At 40.6% G+C, this 19,965-nt stretch overlaps 1 protein-coding gene across 1 annotated transcript in view; it reads left to right on the plus strand.

The window, feature by feature from the left end:
• LOC136866115 (nose resistant to fluoxetine protein 6) overlaps window positions 1-19,965 on the plus strand; it is a 196,728-nt gene that overhangs the window by 29,421 nt on the left and 147,342 nt on the right. The window contains exon 3 of the mRNA XM_067142797.2: window positions 8,542-8,795. Coding sequence (XP_066998898.2) covers window positions 8,542-8,795 — 254 coding nt within the window. The remainder of the gene's footprint in view (window positions 1-8,541; window positions 8,796-19,965) is intronic.

The raw sequence follows: 19,965 nt of genomic DNA on the forward strand, positions 1-19,965 counted from the left end.
TCTTGCTGGGTAATTTATTCAGCGTATAACCTTTTCTTGAAATATAACTGCACTGTAAGATTATTTAATGGCGAACACTGATACATTATAAGCAACACGCAATTGCACCAAGAATCACACAGGTGGCAATATGTTATTGAAGAGCTAGTCACAACAATCCATGTAGGTAGCAGCACTATCGACTTTCTCGCTGAAAACCACAAGCTATCCGGTACTGTCATATTAAAGTATTCGCCCTATACTAGGAACTCTCTCGGCATTCGCCTTAGTGCAGGGGAATGGAAAACCACGGTAAAACATTCGCACCAACGGTGGGGACCAGCTCCTTACCGTCTCCCGAATACAGAGGCGTAGAGCCATGCCGACCCCTCCTCCACTCGGTTGACTGATCGGAGTGGAAACCTGTCGCACCACGGAACATCTGTGGCCACTTGCAGGTCGAGACCTCTCTGCATTCGCGGTTGAAATACGACGACGACGACGACGAGGCGTTTTCATTCCCCGCCCGGAGGGCGGGGCGGTCCCCTCAGAGGGTAACGCCCTTTCTCAGGCCAGGAGAAGTGGCAGAAAGCAGGAAACGTGCTGAATGAAGTAGATGAGAAAAGAAGATATTATGTGGTGGAGGAGGTATGAAAGGGGCCCCTTGCTAGGGAGATGTGAAGGAGGGTGAGGGTGTGTGTGTGTGTGTGTGTGTGTGTGTGTGTGTGTGTGTGTGTGTGTGAGTAGAAGGAATATGGTTTCAGACGAGAGTGCAAGGGTTGAGCTGAAGGATGAGGATTTGGAGTGTTGCCGCGATATTGCGTAGGGAAGTGGTGAGGAGTCGTATGAGGTCGGTTATCGGGGTTGGTGGGAAGAAGGAACTAGTTGGGGGAGGGGTGGATGGACGTGATGACGAGATTGATGTGGAGAAGGCGTTGGCCGAGGTCGACGACGTGTGTTGGTGGGGGGATGTCTGGGAAATGTTTGGGGAGGGGAGCGAGAGGGTTCCACTTTGTGAAGATGTCTATAGATGTACGCTCCACTGGTGATGAGGTAATGAACGGCTTCCTCTGTTGGGAGATGGATGCGAACTAAGTAGGTCAGGCCAGAGGTGTTCATGATCTGGAATGCCCGCCGTGCTGGGATGCCTTCGGTGAGTAGTTCGGGGAGGAATTCTCGTTCAGTGATGGTGGGATCAACGCCTCGGATAACGCAACTGAAAATTGCGTGTTGAGATGCTGCTTGCTGTGATGACGGCGGTGGTGGTGGAGCAGCTTCTGCTGAGGTAGTGGTGGTCGTAACCGGTGGCGTGGAAGATACGTCTTCAGGTTGCTGGTGTTGAAGGTATCGGGGCGGGATGTAGAGAAGACTGGGTCGTTCAGGGGTAGGAAGCATGGGAAGGGATGATGACATAACTGATAAAGGACGAGAAAGTATGAGCGCGGTGATGAGAACATAAGGAAGGGTGAGGGCGGATGTCGTTGTTGTAGTGGTGGTGGTGGTGGTCATAACGAAAAGTGTGAGTACATATTGGGGAGGCTAACGTCCAATCGTGGAGTCGGCCGCTTACTTTATTAACTCCGGGAAGGAGCTTGAAGTACAGTGAAACTTCGGAATGCGAGTAACTTGGTCTACGAGTGTTTTGCAAGACGTGCAAACACTTAAAATTAATTTTAACTTGATAAGCGAGTGAGGTTCCGCAATACGAGCATCACGTGTGCCTACGTTTTCCCCTCCCCTGTTTGTTTGTTGAATGGATGAACGAGGTCTTTGGTCCTGTAGTGGAGAAATACCTTTCAGAAAATAATCTGGCGCTCAGTGTCTTGCTGGTTATGGACAGTGCTCATCCTCCAGGTCTTGAGGACGACTTATTGTAGGAATTCAAGTTCGTTAAAGTTAAGTTGCTTCCTCCTAACACTACTCCACTACTCCAGCCTATGGATCAGCAAGTCATTTCGAACTTCAAGAAGCTATACACCAAAGTACTATTTCAGCGATGCTTCGAAGTGACCGAAGGAACAAACCATACCCTCCGAGAGTTTGGAAGAAATCATTTCCCCATCGTGAACTGCTTGAAGATCATTGATAAAGCCTGGGATGGAGTCACCAAGAGAACTCTCACTTCCGCTTGGGGAAGGCTGTGGCCTGACTGTGTTCTTCGGCGTGACTTTGAGGGAATTGTTGGTGACAATGAGACGCTGATTGTCAATGAAATTGTGTCCTTAGGGAAGATTATGGGGCTGGAGGTGAATGACGTGGACATTCAAGAGCTGGAGGAAGAACATCGCCGGGAATTGACCACCAACGAGCTGATGGACCTGCATCGCGAACAACAGGGCGAGGTTATGGAGATCTCGTCCGGGGAAGAGGAGGAGGAAAAGTCAGTGGAATCTCTCACTTCAACTGAGATTCAGAAGAAGTGCAAAATGTGGGAAACGGTGCAAACATTTGTAGAAAACACCACCCGAATAAGGCCGTAGCAGTGCGAGCGATGAATTAGTTCAATGACAATGCAATGTCACATTTTCATGAAATCCTCAAAAAGAGGCAAAAGCAACAGTCATTGGACAGGTTTCTCGTTAAAGTTACAAGAAAAGAAAACAATTTCAGTGAGCCAACAGACAGCAGTAATTCCGTTAGTGAAATTCGTGTTACACAGTAATTGTAAGGAAAAGTGCAGTTTATATTTTTTATGTTTTGTTTTAGAAATGGTATGCGAATATTTTTGTGTTGTGGACGAATCATCCGCGTTTCAATTGTTTCTTATGGGAAAACTTGCTTCGATATACGAGCGCTTTGGATTACAGGCACGTTGCCGGAACGAATTGCTCGTAATCCAAGGTTCCACTGTATAGACGATGAGCCACCTGCCCGGTCAAAAAAGATGAGGAGATTCTTCGGCGAAGTATCGAAGGTCGGAGATGTCCGATTTCGGAGAGGTCGATGAAAGACGTTGAGACACGACTCCTCGCCTACTTTATAGCACAATGCGGTGACGGTGCGCTAGGGGAAGCATCTACCTCCACTCGTATAAATTCCTGCCTTTAGCCTTTATATAAAAACTCGTTTTCGCTCGTTGGAGGCTCCGCTCCCAAACCCCCATTTCCTCTACATTACAAGTGGTCACATGGAAAATTGCTGTGACGAACCGGTACTTCGTTACGAAAATCGGATTGCGCCACCAGACGGCCCATATATTCGCGTACATACTTAGTCCCATAATATTTTCTCGTACTGTATATTCACGATTTATAGCAAAGATAGCGTTAAATGTTTCGGCGTGATGCAAGTTACGTACAATTCTCACAAGATAAGAAATTATTTTCCTAACGTAACGGGGAGCTATAGTCTTGAAACTTGGTAGGTGTATCGTGGTTGAAACGCTGTACATTTCTGCTACTTGATGTTTTGTCGTATCTGCATCAAGTTCACCGTAGATTGGTTTATAACTTTGGATTACAGTAGGATACAGTGTTTACGTATTACTTTCGTTTTTCCATTTTTACAGGGTTCTAGAATCATGCATTTTGCTCACATATGACCCACGAACGTTCCAATGAACCTGACAAATTTCATGATTCTATCGGTCTTATAATTGTGGAAAACAGTAAAATAAATTATAGAAAATGTAAAAAATTGACGTTAAATCTGAAAAATGCAGCTCTCTCTAAGGCATAAGGGATCAAGGTACGACTAAAATTCCCGGGACCGAAGTTGTAGATCTCTTCATGATGGGATCCGAACGTGTTGTCCATTTGGCGGTACGACTTACAGTTTAGCCACCAAAAACCTCGAAACGATAGTTAGCACCATCATGAAAATTGCTTCCATTTCGAAAATTTCTGGAGGTAAAAAGTTAAACATTGCAACTTTTTCGAATTTCTTTGTCGGTTGCAGGCCATGTGTTGTAAATGCGCTAAATTTTAATTTTCTGGTGCACTGCAACATATCGTCCACTATTTAGTTTAGGGGAAGGGAAGTAAAAATAACAAAAAATCAACATTTGGAACTTTCCACATGTTAGAGATTAATAGCTATCATATTGCCAAATAAGTTTCTAGCTCATGCCGAAGTGGGTAAATATTTGTCAGCCAGTGAGCCAAACGGTTTTTTGAGCCATTTTCTCGTACCTCGACTATTTATGGCATAGAAAGAGGTGAACGTTTCGATCCATGTCAAATTTCGTCCCCTTTTCACAAGTTAAAAATTATTTTTGCCAACTTAGCAGACATCCTTGGGTTGCAGCCTAATAGCTATCAGATTGCCGAATTTCAAGTTGCTAGCTCATCTGAAAGTGAACAAACATTAATGTCAGTGAGTGAGTGAGTGAGTCAGTCAGTTAGCCTTCTGGCTTTATATAATATGGATATAGAGCCAGGCATTGTGCACGCTAAATAGTGGAGACTTTCATTTGTAAATTTATTGCGACCAAATGATACGTCGTATCGAGGTAAGGATTGCGCGATCAGACGACCCATTTAGTCGCCTACATTACCGTCTTAGCCATTTTCCCGTATCTTGACTATTTATAAAAAAGAAAGAGGTCAACGTTTCGATCCATGTCAAATTCGCCCTCGTTTTACAAGTTAAAAGATTTTTTGCCAACTTAGCAGACAACTACAGTCTTGAAACTTGACACGCAGGTCGACGATGAAACGACCTAGAATTTTAGTTATTTGAGATTCTGCCGTACCTCCATGGGCATCACCATAAATTGCTTAAGAAACTTGAATTAGGCTGAAATTTGATTAGTGTTTCCACATATTCCTTCCGTTTTCCCATACATTCAAGACAGCTAGAATAGTGTAAGTCTGTCTATATATGGCCAATGATCGTGCTAAGGAGCGTGCTGAATTTCGTACATCTATCTGTCTTATGAGTGTGTGAATCAGTAAATCAATTTATGGAAATTTAACAAAATTGACCAAAACCGGGAAATTAAAGCTCAATGTAAGGTAGAAGGGGCGAGATACGACAAAAAGTCATAAGACCAAAGTTGTAGATCTTTTCATTTTAGGGGCGAAAGTGTAATCCGTTCATTGATAGCAATTACCGTTCAGCCACAAATTAGCTCGAAACGAAAGTCTGACCCGTCATTAAATTTGGCTTAATATTTCGACTTTTTAGTGGTTAAAATATTAAAAATGTTACTTCTAGCAATTTCTACGTCCGTTACAGGCTAGGAGCTAGAACTTTGCCAAATTTTAATTTTGTAGGGCAATTCATCATGGCGTCCGCCATTTTGTTTGGAGAGAGGAGGGAAAAAATTAAAAATTTGATTTTTTAGGAATTTTTCCGTAACTTTCAGGCTAATAGCTATCATGTTGCCAAATTTCAAGTTCCTAGCTCATCTGGAATGGTCTAACCCGAAATGTAAGTCCGATATTTTGATTGGGTAAATATTAAAAACTTGAACGTTTTGGAATTTGTCCTTCTCTTACAGGCTAATAGCTATCAGAATGCCGAATTTCAAGTTCCTAGTTCATCTGGAAGGGTCTAACACGAAATTTGAGTCCGATAATTTGATTGGGCATTGGGGGGGGGTAAATATAAACATTTTGAACTTTTTTGAATGTTTTCATGCGTTTCAGCTTAATAGCTATCGGATTGCTGAATTTCAAGTTCCTAGCTCATCTGGAAGTGGGCAAACATTAATGTCAGTGTGTGAGTGAGTGAGTCAGTCAGTTAGCCTTCTGGCTTTATAATATTAGGGAAATTAAGTTTCCAGAAGGAAATCATAATGTAATTTCATCGATTTCAAATATTAATAGTATATTATGCAACAAGCTTATAATGCCAATAATTAAGACACGAGTACGTTTATAAAACGAGCGAAACGAGTTTTATAATTTCCATACGGGTTTCTTAATTAACATTATAGGCGAGTTGCATACGAGTTGCTCGACGATAATTATAATTCTATTTTTTAAATATTCATAAAATTCTGTCGAGATGTCGCTTGACAGTTGAATTTACTGAACAGGCACAGAGCGCGTGCGCTGGGTTACTTATTTTCCGTGACTGCATCAGAGACCTTCACAATGCCATATGTTTTCAAAGGTTTGATAGACGGTTATCAAAACCTAGCTTTATTTCAAATAAAAATTCTTTATTGTACAGTTGGTTAAGTGAATTTGTGGGAATGTGCCGTGCATTTGTGGAATATTGCAAGTAGAAGGTGCATTGATGTTAATATGTGTGTCCGACATATTTGATTTTACTCTTCTTACCTAATTGGTCAAACAGTTGTATCATAATGAAAATCTGAACTCTGATTGGTGGAGAACCTGTATCATAATGAAAATCTAAATTCTGTTTGGTGGATAACCTCTATCATAATGAAAATCTGAACTCTAATTGGTGGAGAACCTGTATCATAATGAAAATCTGAACTCTGTTTGGTGGATAACCTCTATCATAATGAAAATCTGAACTCTGTTTGGTGGAGAACCTGTATCATAATGAAAATCTGAACTCTGTTTGGTGGATAACCTCTATCATAATGAAAATCTGAACTCTGTTTGGTGGATAACCTGTATCATAATGAAAATCTGAACTCTGTTTGGTGGATAACCTCTATCATAATGAAAATCTGAACTCTGATTGGTGGAGAACCTGTATCATAATGAAAATCTGAACTCTGTTTGGTGGATAACCTCTATCATAATGAAAATCTGAACTCTGTTTGGTGGATAACCTGTATCATAATGAAAATCTGAACTCTGTTTGGTGGATAACCTCTATCATAATGAAAATCTGAACTCTGATTGGTGGAGAACCTGTATCATAATGAAAATCTGAACTCTGTTTGGTGGATAACCTCTATCATAATGAAAATCTGAACTCTGTTTGGTGGATAACCTGTATCATAATGAAAATCTGAACTCTGATTGGTGGATAACCTGTATCACAACGAAAATCTGAACTCTGATTGATGGAGAACCTGTATCATAATGAAGCTTGAACTATAATGAGGCTCATTAAGATTCAGTTTTCTGCCATATAATATATTTCGGCATCGTCAAGCATAAAAACCTTTAAACTATTTAGGCCTTACCAGCGTTTTGCCCCAGTGTAGCAGGGGACTCATCATCCCCTTATGATAAAGTTGATTCCATGATACGATCGAAAGTCAGTGTCGAGCCAACGATACGCCATACGATAATGACGCCACTGAAAGATTGGTAGCCCTAAAGGCCGCAGCTTTTTGACAAAAGCCAATAACTACTGACGATGGAACTGACATTGGTCCTGCCGAGGTGCGCAAGATTATCAAAGGGCTAAATGAGAATAAGTCTCGAAAGGCTGATAAGGTGAGCTCAAGGAAAAGTAAATCCCTTCCTTACAGGGCGATAATTTTTCTGGGTGCTACCTTCACGGCCTGTCTTAAACTTGGTTACTTTCCTAACCAAAGTATGTATCATTCCTAAGCCGGAGAAAGACAGGTCCTATCAGCCCACTTTCACACCTCAATAACATTTTTGAGAGACTTATTCTCAAAAGACTCAATAGTCACCTTGTTCCCGGTAATATACTGCGACCGGAACAGTTTGGTTTCCGGTCAAAACGTGCTCCATCAGCTATTCTACGCCTCGTCCAGCATGTTACGAGGTCGTTCAACTAAAAGCATAGCGTGCCAGCGGTCTTTTGTGATGTGGAGAAGGCCTTTGATACCACCTGGTACGACAAACTTCTTGTTAAATTGGTGGAATTATATCTCGTTCCATACTGTTTGATCAAAATTTTTCAGTCATATCCCCGCAATAGGAAATGTTTCGTAACTTACGAAAGTGAGAAATGCATCCCTCGGAACCTTCTTGCGCGGGTGCCTCAGGGTGGAGCCATATCACTAATACTTTACGCTTTAAATGTGAGTTGAAATTCAATAATTACAGATGATTTCGCAGTTTATACCGCACAGTGAAGACCACGGGATGCAGTTTGGATTGATACATTTTGGAGACTGTGCATCAACAACAAAATTAAAATGAATCCGGAAAAATCTCAGGCCATTATATTCACGAAGAGGAGACCGAAGCTTAGTCATATTATATTAGGAAAAGTGAGTGGCCCTCACTTGCTGTCTCTTGTACGGCTTTTACATTGGCCGGGGAAGCCTTTATCAGACTACAAGTACATAAAATGTATGTAATATGTCACGTGGGATACGATAAAGAGACATCTTCTAGCAGATTGCATTTGTTGAAATATATAAGCGCAGTTGATTCACTCGGTACACATCACGGTTGTTCCCTACTTTGTAGTCGTGTTCCAACAGAAGAATTCGAAAATCATATCCTTGAGTTTTACATACTACGGCTCATCGGATATGCACTCGAATGTTAAAAGGGGTAGGGACAATTCTATAGTTATATTTTACTGCAAATGTAGAAAAGAATTATGGTGTTCTATGAAATGTTCGTTCTTTTTTTCATGGTTTTGTTCTGATTATCAATGCTCTTACTGTTCTAGCCCTCCAAGCTGCCCTCTGCTTCCAACTAACTTTGCACGTATTAGCGATGTATGGATTAATGCTTTCAAGTTTTTCTTTCTCCTTTATAGTGTTTGATGCATCCACAAAGCTACCGTCGGGAATCCTACGGGGTAATGTAAACCTCTTCGGAGATTTTGACGAGTGTCTGTCTGTGGACTCCGGAATTTTACTGACAGAAGAAGGCGAACGTGTGCGAGGCAAATATTGTCTGGTGACTGTGGATGTAAAAGTTACTACAGATCCCTTATCAGAAAATGACTCGCTTGAAGAAGCAGTGGACCTGTCTCAGTCTTACGGCTTCATCAAGAGCAAGTTGGCAGACGTAAGTAAATCGATCAACAATTACATATCGAGCATCAATTTATTGGGTACTTTAAAGTGATATTTGAGATATGAGTATCCGTTCAGACCGTATGTCCATTATAATTTACATCTTTCTTTAGCTTAACTTATGTCTGGGGTTACTGGAGCCACCCAGGCTCATTTCAGTTTTGGCCGGACCTTAAGAACGGGTGTCATTCCTGACGTCACGTGATTTTCGAGATGAAAATCTCAACCAATGATCGACCGGGGTTCGAATATCATCCTTCTGGGTGGGAAGCTAGTAGCTACTAATTGTGCCCAATATTAAACACCATGTTATGTATTTCTTTCTAATGCTTTGTCTAAACAGTCTTCTTTGCTTCTGTCTTCGGAAACACAGGACCATCCATCAAGGTTTTCTGAAATTAAAAGTATAACTTAACAAGAGTTTGCAAACAAGACTGAAACGCACAGGATAAATCAATCGCAATCTTTTATATTGTATAATGCCTTTGCTGGCGAGATGTAGTGTGTACAGTGCACTATGTCTTCTGATATGGGCTAGAATAAATTTGTTACTTTCATTGACCTGTCCCAGTCTCATCCTTTGCTTTGACAATATGAAAGTGACTGAGGTATGAACGATGCTAGTAATACCATTCCTTATGCAGCCACTCCCTGTTATGAATGGTATGAAAATATCACTCATAGGGTCGTTTGGTGCGTGCATTTCGGTGGACTTGCGGACTGATATGTGAGCAACTTCTGGCTCGGTGAGGATAGCAACGGGAAACTCCCTCACTCCTTGTTTCCCTAGTACGCCTCTTCAGTGATGCATAGGCCGTCTATGACAGCTGTTGGCGTAGCTGCGGAGGATGAAACCAGCCTTCGGGCTAAATACGCAACTTACATAGAGGAGAGTGGATAACAGTAAGACACTTTTATTTTGGATCATCACAAAAGGAAAACAAATTAAGTTATTTACTTCAAAGATTACTCTTTGTTATCTTACAGAACAAATATCCTACTCTGTATCAACAAATTGCAATAATATATTCGAAGACACTCTTCAACGACCATCAACGAATGTCAATTAGTGAAAAATCAAGCTGAATTGAAAAACAAGACTGCTGTCTCTTTGTTATTCCTACCATTTTTGGCATTGGCAGTATCATTTTAATGTCAGTTTCAGAAACAGAAGCTACATCAAGAACATCTGGAATAGTAAATTTCCCTTACCTATTTTCCCTTAAAAACTAATCTCTAAATCTCCACTCCCATCTTTTCCACTTAAAATCTTGCCAGTATCCAGTATTCGGGAGATAGTAGGTTCGAACCCCACTGTCGGCAGCCCTGAAGATGGTTTTCCGTGGTTTCCCATTTTCACACCAGGCAAATGCTGGGGCTGTACCTTAATTAAGGCCACGGTCGCTTCCTTCCCACTCCCAGCCCTTCCCTGTCCCGTCGTCGCCATAAGACCTATCTGTGTCGGTGCGACGTAAAGCAACTAGCAAAAAAAAAAATCTTGCCAATGTAGTAAACAAGCCTATTATTCCTTTGCCTGAATTCTATCAGAACATAATCGTATACTGAAGGTGCCCTTTCAAGTGCTCCAAATGCCGAGGGATCGATTTGTGAACCTGCATCCTCTCCAGATTCATCTGAAGAATCATATAATTGAGAAATTTCTTTTTCTTTGCTATCTCCACCAAGAGCTAACACTTTTTTGGCTTTATTTCTTTTTGGCTCAGTTTTATTTGCCATCATTTTGTTGTACCATTCTTCAGTTACATCTTTCCGTGATGTGTTAGTTGCTATCATACTTCTTCCTTTTAGCCTTTTCTGACTTAAGTTTCCTTTGCTCAGCCTTTGGGTATCCTCTTATTTGTTCTGGGCTTACAAATGCAGTCCTTTCAGAAGAAGGTGGAGGAGATGCACTTTCAGTTTCCTGCTGTGAACTGTCATTAAAAGATTGCATCCTTACATCTACCACATTTTAATCTTCAGGCCTTGAAGATGGACCAGAAAGACTTATTGGTGGAAATGGATCAGGCGTCAAGTTGCTGCAGTTTTTTGGTATAGTTTGAGGCCTGTCAGTAAAGTAACAGAAGTAGGCAGAAAGTAAGCTCACTGAAAACTTCTCGATCGTACGGAAATATACCACACTTCTTGAAAGCTGGCATGATGCTACTAGGAATTAATGCCTTCTGGTGAGCATATCCAACACACGCCGCGAAATCATAGATTGAGAAAGTTTTACCTGGATGCTGCATCATCCATGAATCTACTGCACTATCATAAGCCACAGCAAAAGGCTTAAACACACCAACATCTAATGGTTGCAGCTTATTCGTAGAATGAGGTGGCACTGTCAGCAAAGTTACATCATTGGACTTAGCTAAATTTAGCACTGCCAGAGAGAGATGACTCTCATGGTTATCAAAAATTAGGAGAGAAGGATTGTCTTTTGAGCTGTGGGAATACTTTATGAAGTGTTTCATAACATGATAGAACAATTCACTGTTCATCCATCCCGAAGGTGTTGCTAATCACAGGGTACATGGTGGAGCACCAGTGATCATGTGCTCCTTAAAGCATACCCTCGGAAATGCTATAGCAGGACGAAGGATATTGCCAGGTGCACTCACAATGCAGCATGTCGTTACAAGTGCACCTTTCTTATCGCCTGCGACCTTATTGACTTGTTTTATTACCGTTTCTGCTATCACCTTTGGTGGTTTCTGGACAGTGACTGTGCTGGTGCTGTTAATACTCTTGTGGACGAAAAAGATACCTTTTTACATTTTTGTACAGTTTATATAAACTTTTCAGGTTGTGTCACTCAGATTTCAATAATACATAAGTCTTGTTTTTTATATTTTGAACCTTTTTAAAAAATTCGGAGGTGGGGAACAGTGAGGCATTTCAAATCAACCTCTTCCAGAGAATAATTATGATGTGACGTTTTTGTGGTAGCATTTTGAAACACACCCCATACCCATAATCCTGTTTAAAAATGGTTGCCTTTGTTATTCTGTATAGAGTAATAAATTACAAGATTGTGAGCAAGGGCAAGATGACCTCGATAATTTTATAAGATGACAGTAGTCAAAGGTATGATGATAAACTGGGTTAAAAGTCAGGTTGCGAGTTTCATAAATAGGAAAAGTCCTCTCAGCTTCAATCACTGCGTTGATGGGGTGAAAGTTCCTTATGGGGGTCATTGTAAGTACCTAGGTGTTAATATAAGGAAAGATCTTCATTTGGGTAATCAGATAAATGGGATTGTATATAAAGGGTACAGATATCTGCACATGGTTATAAGGGTATTTAGGGGTTATTGTAAGGATTACAGGAGAGGGCATATAAGTCTCTGATAGACCCCCAACTAGAGTACGGTTCTAGTGTACGGGAACCTCACCATCAACGCCTAGGAAGGCGCAGCAGGATGGCTGGCAACATCCCAACGGCGGAAAAGGCGGAAGAACCCTTGACCACCAACTGCTGCCTCGTTGTATGTAGGAGGACCTACGAAGTGTAGAGGAACCACTCCGGTGTTAATGGGCAGCAATCCGGAGTGCTGAGAGGGGCAGACCCCCAGAAGACTATACTATCTTTTACAGTAGTCATGATAAAAACACATTTGGAACAGGGTTCATAGTGAGTAAGAAAATAGTGGTGATGGTGCCGATTACTGTTTTAAGAGGAAGTACAACTAAGCAACCGTCCTCTATATAAAACTAATCAGAGAAGAATAATGGAAGTGACCCGACACTTCGAAAAATGAAGTTATCGGACAAAGAAGGACAAGGGCCACGAAGGGAGTGAAAGTGAAAGACTCCCTAGCCCTCGGAAATCTAATAGCGTCGGGTTCAGAAAAGAAAAAGAGTTGACCAAGGAACGTCGGATAGGATAGATGAAAGTGAGGAGCCGGCACAAGTAAGTGGAAGCAATACCAGGACTCAGCTATTGGTCCCGTGGTCGCCGACCCACGCTCCCTAGTTGAGAGCCCCTGGGGCCCCTTTTAGTCGCCTCTTACGACAGGCAAGGGATATACCTACCTTGGGTGTTATTCTACCGCCCCCACCCACAGGGGGTAGAAAATTGTGGATGAACTGATGCGTTTAAGCCAGGAAATGAGAGACTATATTCCATACTGCTAAGGGGAAAATTTTTCAGCACAACATTTATATATGGACATGTCCCTGCTGAAGAGACGGAAGAAAGTCAGAAGGACATATTCTATGAACAACTAGAGAAGGAATACGATGCAGCTCCTAGATATATCGTTTAAATCGTACTCGGTGTCATGATTGCTAAAATTGGAAGGAAAGAAGAACTTAGGTATATCTTTGGACGCAACAGCCTAAAAGAAAAATGTAATGAGAATGGAATACGGCTGGCAAGCTTTGCTGCGAGTAGACGAATGATAGTGACTAGTACAAGATTCCCTAGAAAGGATATACACAAGGCTACGTGGCGATCACTAGATGGCTTCACTAGGAACCAGATTGATCAAATAGTAATAGATGCGAGACATAAGAGTGATATCCAATATGTAAGGACCTATAGAAGTGCCGACATAGACTCGGATAACTTTCAAGTTAAGGCATGCCATAAGCAACGCATATGCAGAATTAAGAATAGCAGAACAGGAAGAGCATAGAAATGTGATGGCCAGAAATGAATCGAAGACAAGAAGATAGCAGATGAATTCTCAACGACTTTAGAAAGGAAACTATTGACAGTTCTTAATGTAACAGGATATATAAATGAACATTGGAGGAGTATTAAGGAGGCCATAAAGGACACTGTGGAAAGGATGGTAGGATACAGACAGCCAATTGTTTGATATAGTATGTGAGCAAACGATAAATACAAGAAGCCAAGCGAGAATCAAAATGTTACAAAAGGATACGAGAGGAAATAGAGACCAATATATACAGACAAGAAGATTAGCAAAACGCACATATACAACAAGAAAAGTGTATGGGAAAAGGATAAAATTGAAAAAGTGGAAGAGGCAGCAAGCATAAAGGATTTTAGACAAATGTATGCGTTACTGAAGGAAGAGAGTATTTCAAGCCCGATCTAATATGTGCGAAGATAAAAGATGGAAATCTGATTATTGAGTCACGAAGAGTGCTTGAGCGTTGGAAGGAATATTTTGAAGAGATTTTGAATGGAACAGGCAAGAGAGAAACTCAAGAAGAAGAGGAATATTATCTACCAGGACCTGATTTAGAGAACTCAGTTTGAATGAAATAAAAGAAGCCATCAAGGGAATGAAGAATAATGAGGCACCCAGAGAGGACAATATAAATGCAGAGCTGCTAGAATATGGTGGTAGTTTTCTACACAGGCAAATACACCAATTGATGAAAAGGTTATGGGAAGAAGGACAGATGCCGGAAGAATGGAAAGTAGCGCTGTTGTGCTCAATACACAAGAAGGGATACAAGCTGCGCTGCAATAACTATAGGGGTATATCATTGCTCAATTTAGGATATAAAATATTCACTAAAATCCTAGTGAGGCGGATAGAGCCATACGCGGAACAGGTACTTAGGGATTATCAAAGTGGATTTAGACGCAACCGATCGACAACCGATCATATATTTACATTACAATGCATATTAGAGAAGTTTTATAAATGCAACAAACCTGTACACCAACTTTATATTGATTTTCAGAGGGCATACGATTCAATTGATAGAAGGTACCTGTACGAAGCGCTAGAGGACTGACGCGGTTTGTATGGATGCCACTGAACCTCTCAAGGTGTAAAGTCAAAGCATAAAATGAATTTTCAAATGAATTCCAAACAAACAAGGTACTTCCGGCAAGGTTACTCCCTATCGTGCTTACTTTACAACCTTACTATGGAACGAGTCGTCCGAGGCATTGATGTGAGAGAAGGTGCGCTGGCACATTTTATTCATGGTAGAAACCCTATCAAACAGAAACGCTGTATAACAAGGCAGTACAGTATTTAGCCTATGCTGATGATATAGTAATATTGGGATAAGAGCCATGACCCCAGCATATGAAGAGCTAGAAAAAGAATTAGGAAAAGCAGCCTAAATGTTAATATTGAAAAAATATATATGTTTCTATCACGTGAGAAGGGAAATGAAGATAACTCAATTATCAATGGGAAAGTGTTCGAAAATGTTAATAATTTTTAGTATCTGGGATCAAATCTCACTAATGATAATGATAAAATGGCTGAAATCAAGGAGAGAGTTGCGCAAGGAAAGCGTTGCTATTTTAGCCTTCTAAAAGTAATCAAGTCACGTACAATTTCCCGTCACATCAAAAAGCGGATTTATCGAACAGTAATTAGACCGGTGGTCACACATTGTAGTTAAAGATTTGTGCTAACCAAAAGAGGTGAGGAAGCGTTGGATACGTGGGAGCGTAAAATTCTTAGGAAGATTTATGGTCCATCTAGGAAAATGGAATCTGGTGAATATGAAATAACAAAGTTATACAGCTCGTATGGAGAATCAAGTATATCAGTAGAAGTAAGGAATGAAATACTTCGATGGACAGGACACCGGTAAAGGATGGATGAAAAACGAGAAACACACCAGGTATTCCATAGAGGAAAGGAGACAGCAAGACGACCACGCAAGACATGATTGGATGAAGCAGAGGCGGATGTGCGACAACTGCATGTTCATGGGTGGAGATGACTTGCTCTTGACCGCGAAGTATGGACAAATACAACCTGTGACAATAAAGTTCGGTGAATGAAGTCAGAATGGTCGATCCGGCAACACTGGCGACATACAACGCTGCACCTGGATAACAACAGGTTTTGACCACCTGCTCCCAACGTTGTTCAGTTGAGCATCGTGTGTGTGCCGTGTAAGACCTGTTTGACACAGTGCGTGTTCAGTGCGTTGGTTCTGAACTGCGAACAGGAACATGAACGACCAAAAGATCAATATACAGTTTTGTTTTAAGCTTGGCAAGACGCCGAAAGAAACGCATGCAATGCTGGTACGTGTTTATGAAGATCAAGCACTGTCCTTGAAGTGTGTGCACGAGTGGTTCGCTCGTTTTCGAGGAGGCCGGAAAAGTGTTTCTGACAACCCCCATAACGGAAGACCGGCGACCGCCGTCATGGCGAAAACATTGAGAAGGTGAGGATATTAATCACGAACGATCGGTGATTAACTGAGCGCTTGATAGCGGATGATCTGCAGATTATCCGTGAATCCGTGCGACAAATCGTAACCCAGAAGTTAGGGAAGAGGAAAACATGTTCTCGTCTTGTGCCACATTACTTGACTGGCGATCAGAAACAGGCACGTTTAGAGGCTTCACAATATTTTGTCGAAACGGCGGATGCGACACCAAATTTCTTGAACTGTATTGTCACTGAGGAAGAAACCTGGTGTGTCAGGTAAAACCCTGAAATGAAACGGCAAAGCATGGAATAGCGTTCTCCGGGATCCGCTAGACGGAAAAAGGTCAGAGCCGAAAAGTCACGCATCAAACTCGCTTTGAAAGGACATAGATTTGACGATATTCCTGACATTCAACGAAACGTGACGAAGCTTTTGAACACCATCCCAAAGGAAGCCTTCTTGCAAAGTTCCCAGGACATGTATCGCCAATCTCATCGGTGCATAGTTATGGGAGGGGACTAATTCGAAAGACAGTAAGTTCACTGTCGTGCATTGTTCGTCTATGTTGACAGTACAGGACTATTCACCGAACTTTATTGTCACAGGTTGTACGATTTGAAAGGCCCGGGCTCTCCATGAGCTGTAGCGCCGATGGGTACGGTAAGGTAAGGACCCTCACCAGGATGACTTGATTCGAGAAGTGGAAAAAATCAAAAGAAAAGCAGCTCGATGTGTTCTGGCTGATTTCCGACAAAAGAGTTGCGTTAAAAAAATGTTGCAAAATTTGGGCTGGGAAGACTTAGGCTTAAAGAGACGAGCTGCTCGACTAAGTGGTATGTTCCGAGCTGTCAGTGGAGATATGGCGTGGAACGTCATTAGTAGACGAATAAGTTTGAGTAGTGTCTTTAAAAGTAGGAAATATCACAACATGAAGATAAAGTTGGAATTCAAGGGGACAAATTAGGGCAAATATTCGTTTATAGGAAGGAGAGTTAGGGATTGGAATAACTTACCAAGGTAGATGTTCAATAAATGTTCAGTTTCTTTGCAATCATTTGAGGAAAGGCTAGGAAAACAATAGATAGGGAATCCGCCACCTGGGCGACTGACCTGAATGCAGATCAGTAGTGATTGATTGATTGATTGATTGATTGATTGATTGATTGATTGATTGATTGATTGATTGATTGATTGATTGATTGATTGATTGATTGATTGATTGATTGATTGATTGATTGATTCATTAGATCTGCATTCATTATTTATTTATTTATTTAACATTGTTACCCATAGAGGATAGGTGAACAGGAATAGAAAGGAAGGAACCAGAGCGGGTATTTCTGTTGTGAAGCGAGGACAAGTACTTACATCAGTTTTATATTACCGTAGTTTCAGTAGTTTAAACAGTTTTATTTATTTCATATTTAATCAATATTTATTTAATTCTATTAACATTTTAGGTAAAACAACGATTTCGCTATACCAGCAGTAAAGCGTGAACCGTATTTTCTTTCAGCTAACTCAATCTTTATTTTATTTAGAGGAAACGTATAATCCAAAAAAATAGATAATAACAGGAAGTAGTAAGACATATATCAGTCAAGGCGCCATTTTAAGTCCATGACATAGGAAGCCATTTTCGGTACCCATATTCAGTCCGCGATATCCGTAGTGTTTGTATATATGTGTGTGATGCCCAGCCAAATCTACGGCGCGCAGAGACCTGAAATTTTTTAAATAGGTGGGCACAGCATTTCGTCGATCACGCATGGCTGTGTCAAAGAGCAATTCCTGCTCCAAGGAAAGAAGCACGCAACGTCTTCAGCAAGCAACTTTTACAAGAATTAGCCGGTGTTCTACAAACTTACAAGTTTATCGATACGACATGTAGCCTAGTACAGATGAGGCTGCCAACTACACGACACAGCGTTTGAACAACTCGGAGTCACTTGGAGTACCGTCGAACATCTTGGAGCGGATGATTTTGACAAAGATTATCCTTCTCAGGATTATGAATCCTCCTTCCCTACGCAAAGGAACACGACTCTCAGTCAAGAAACCAAAGCCGAATATTATTGAAGCCCTGGACATGCCGCGGGCGAAGTAGTATTCATTCCTCGGATTCAAATCATTCCTTCGGATATACCGTTTCGCTATGTGTATCAACAAGGCACAAGGACGATCCCTTAAAGTTGTAGGACTCAATCTTCGGAAAGGTGCTTATCGTATGGTCAACTGTACGTGAGTTGTTCAAGAATTGGAAAGGCAAACACACAACACTTCTTAGCTCCAAATCGAAGGACATTTCATATACTTTATCCGGAAGATCTACAAGGAAAAATAGGTTTTTATCTAATATGTTATTTTCTATTGTTTTCATATATTCATACCATCCACCAGCCTGGTATCTTAAGCACTGAATGTAACAACATATTTTAAAAAATAATGCATCTCATGCAATTTATATAAACATTATATGTCTTATAAAAATGTGTATATTTATTTTCCTTTAAATACATGGTTTTCTAACAGTTGAATTAATAAACGCGGGCACATGCTATCTCCTATACATAATTGATATGAGTAAGGTACTGGAATCACGGATAAAGCTTTTTGCTGATTATTTTATACTGTACAGGGTTGTGAGCAAATAAAATAGACCTAGACAATGTTGTGAAATTTACATCAGACAATGGTATGATGGTAAGCGAGATGAAAGTCGGTTGTATGTTTCACCAAAAGGTGAAGTCCTCTTAGTCTAAATAATGTGTTGATGGGGTGATATTAGCTCATGGGGATCACTGTATGTATGTATGTATGTTTGTATGTATGTATGTATGTATGTATGTATGTATTGTACCAGGAAACGTTCGTGGGTATGGGGCATCAGAAGGACCTCAGGTAGTGGAAGGTGATTTTGGAGCAGGTACAGACCAGGATAGAACCGCAGGGCAAATAATAGATGGTTATACTTTTGTTAACAATTTATTTATAATGTTCAAAGATTCATCACCCTGCAATATTAATATAGGACTCAGATCTTTCATCAAAATCAAAGTTTTAAACGGAGATTTTCTTGAAGTCAGTTCGATAAAAAATAAATGAATACCACTGATCCTATAGTCTTTTTAACTTTTATAAAAACACTAAGTATTTGTCTTGAACCTAGAGTCTTTCTAAGTATTAAATCCAAAAAAAATGAACACACGCTTATTATTGAAAAATTGAAATAAAAATTTAACTTCTTGATGAATGTTTCTCAGTTCGTTAGCATTGAAATTAAGGATCATAGAACACTCGAAAACCCTACAGTTCTTCTACGTAATGTGAACATGAATTAATTATTAAATTTGAAAAATAAATCTATCACTAAATATGAACTTCTTGATAATGATGAAAAGTTATGAAATATTCTTCACACGTAGCACTGAGAATATCACTGCTCAGGATTAATGAGAATAAAGTCAGTCAGTTTGTGACTACTCACTTAGAAGAGAAGATTTTGCTTACAAATGTTGAATGGGAGTCTGGAACATTCCGCGGAGTGCGGACGGAGACTCGAACTCGGCGATATTCCATGAAGAGACCACGTTGACGTCCCTCGATGGGTACCATAGATGAAATGATGTCTGATGTAACTGGATCTTGAAGTATTCCAGCAAGACTTCCGCTGTTCTGGAAGGTGATATTTGAACACGGAAAGTTCAATTGGCGCGATTAGTAATCACAGATATTATCATTCACTGTCGTAAAACACAGTTTAGCTCGTATTCTAATTTTATGATGCTAAGTGAATAATTACAGTCCTTGCTGCATAAGACACTATTTAAAATCGTCACTGATAACGTCTATAAATACACAGTTCAAACACTTGAAAATGTAACGTGTAATAATTTTTATCACAGTCTCTGATCACAGTCTCTGAACCAATATCGTAAACAGATAAAGCTGATTTTCTGATCGTGATTTTATTATATTAGCATGAATTGTCTAATAAAAAGTTCTTAATATTCACCAAGTTTATTACTGGAAAAAGTCGTGTCCTGATAT

Source organism: Anabrus simplex, chromosome 3 (genome assembly GCF_040414725.1).
Source record: "Anabrus simplex isolate iqAnaSimp1 chromosome 3, ASM4041472v1, whole genome shotgun sequence".
In the NCBI taxonomy this organism is placed as follows: Eukaryota; Metazoa; Arthropoda; class Insecta; order Orthoptera; family Tettigoniidae; genus Anabrus; species Anabrus simplex.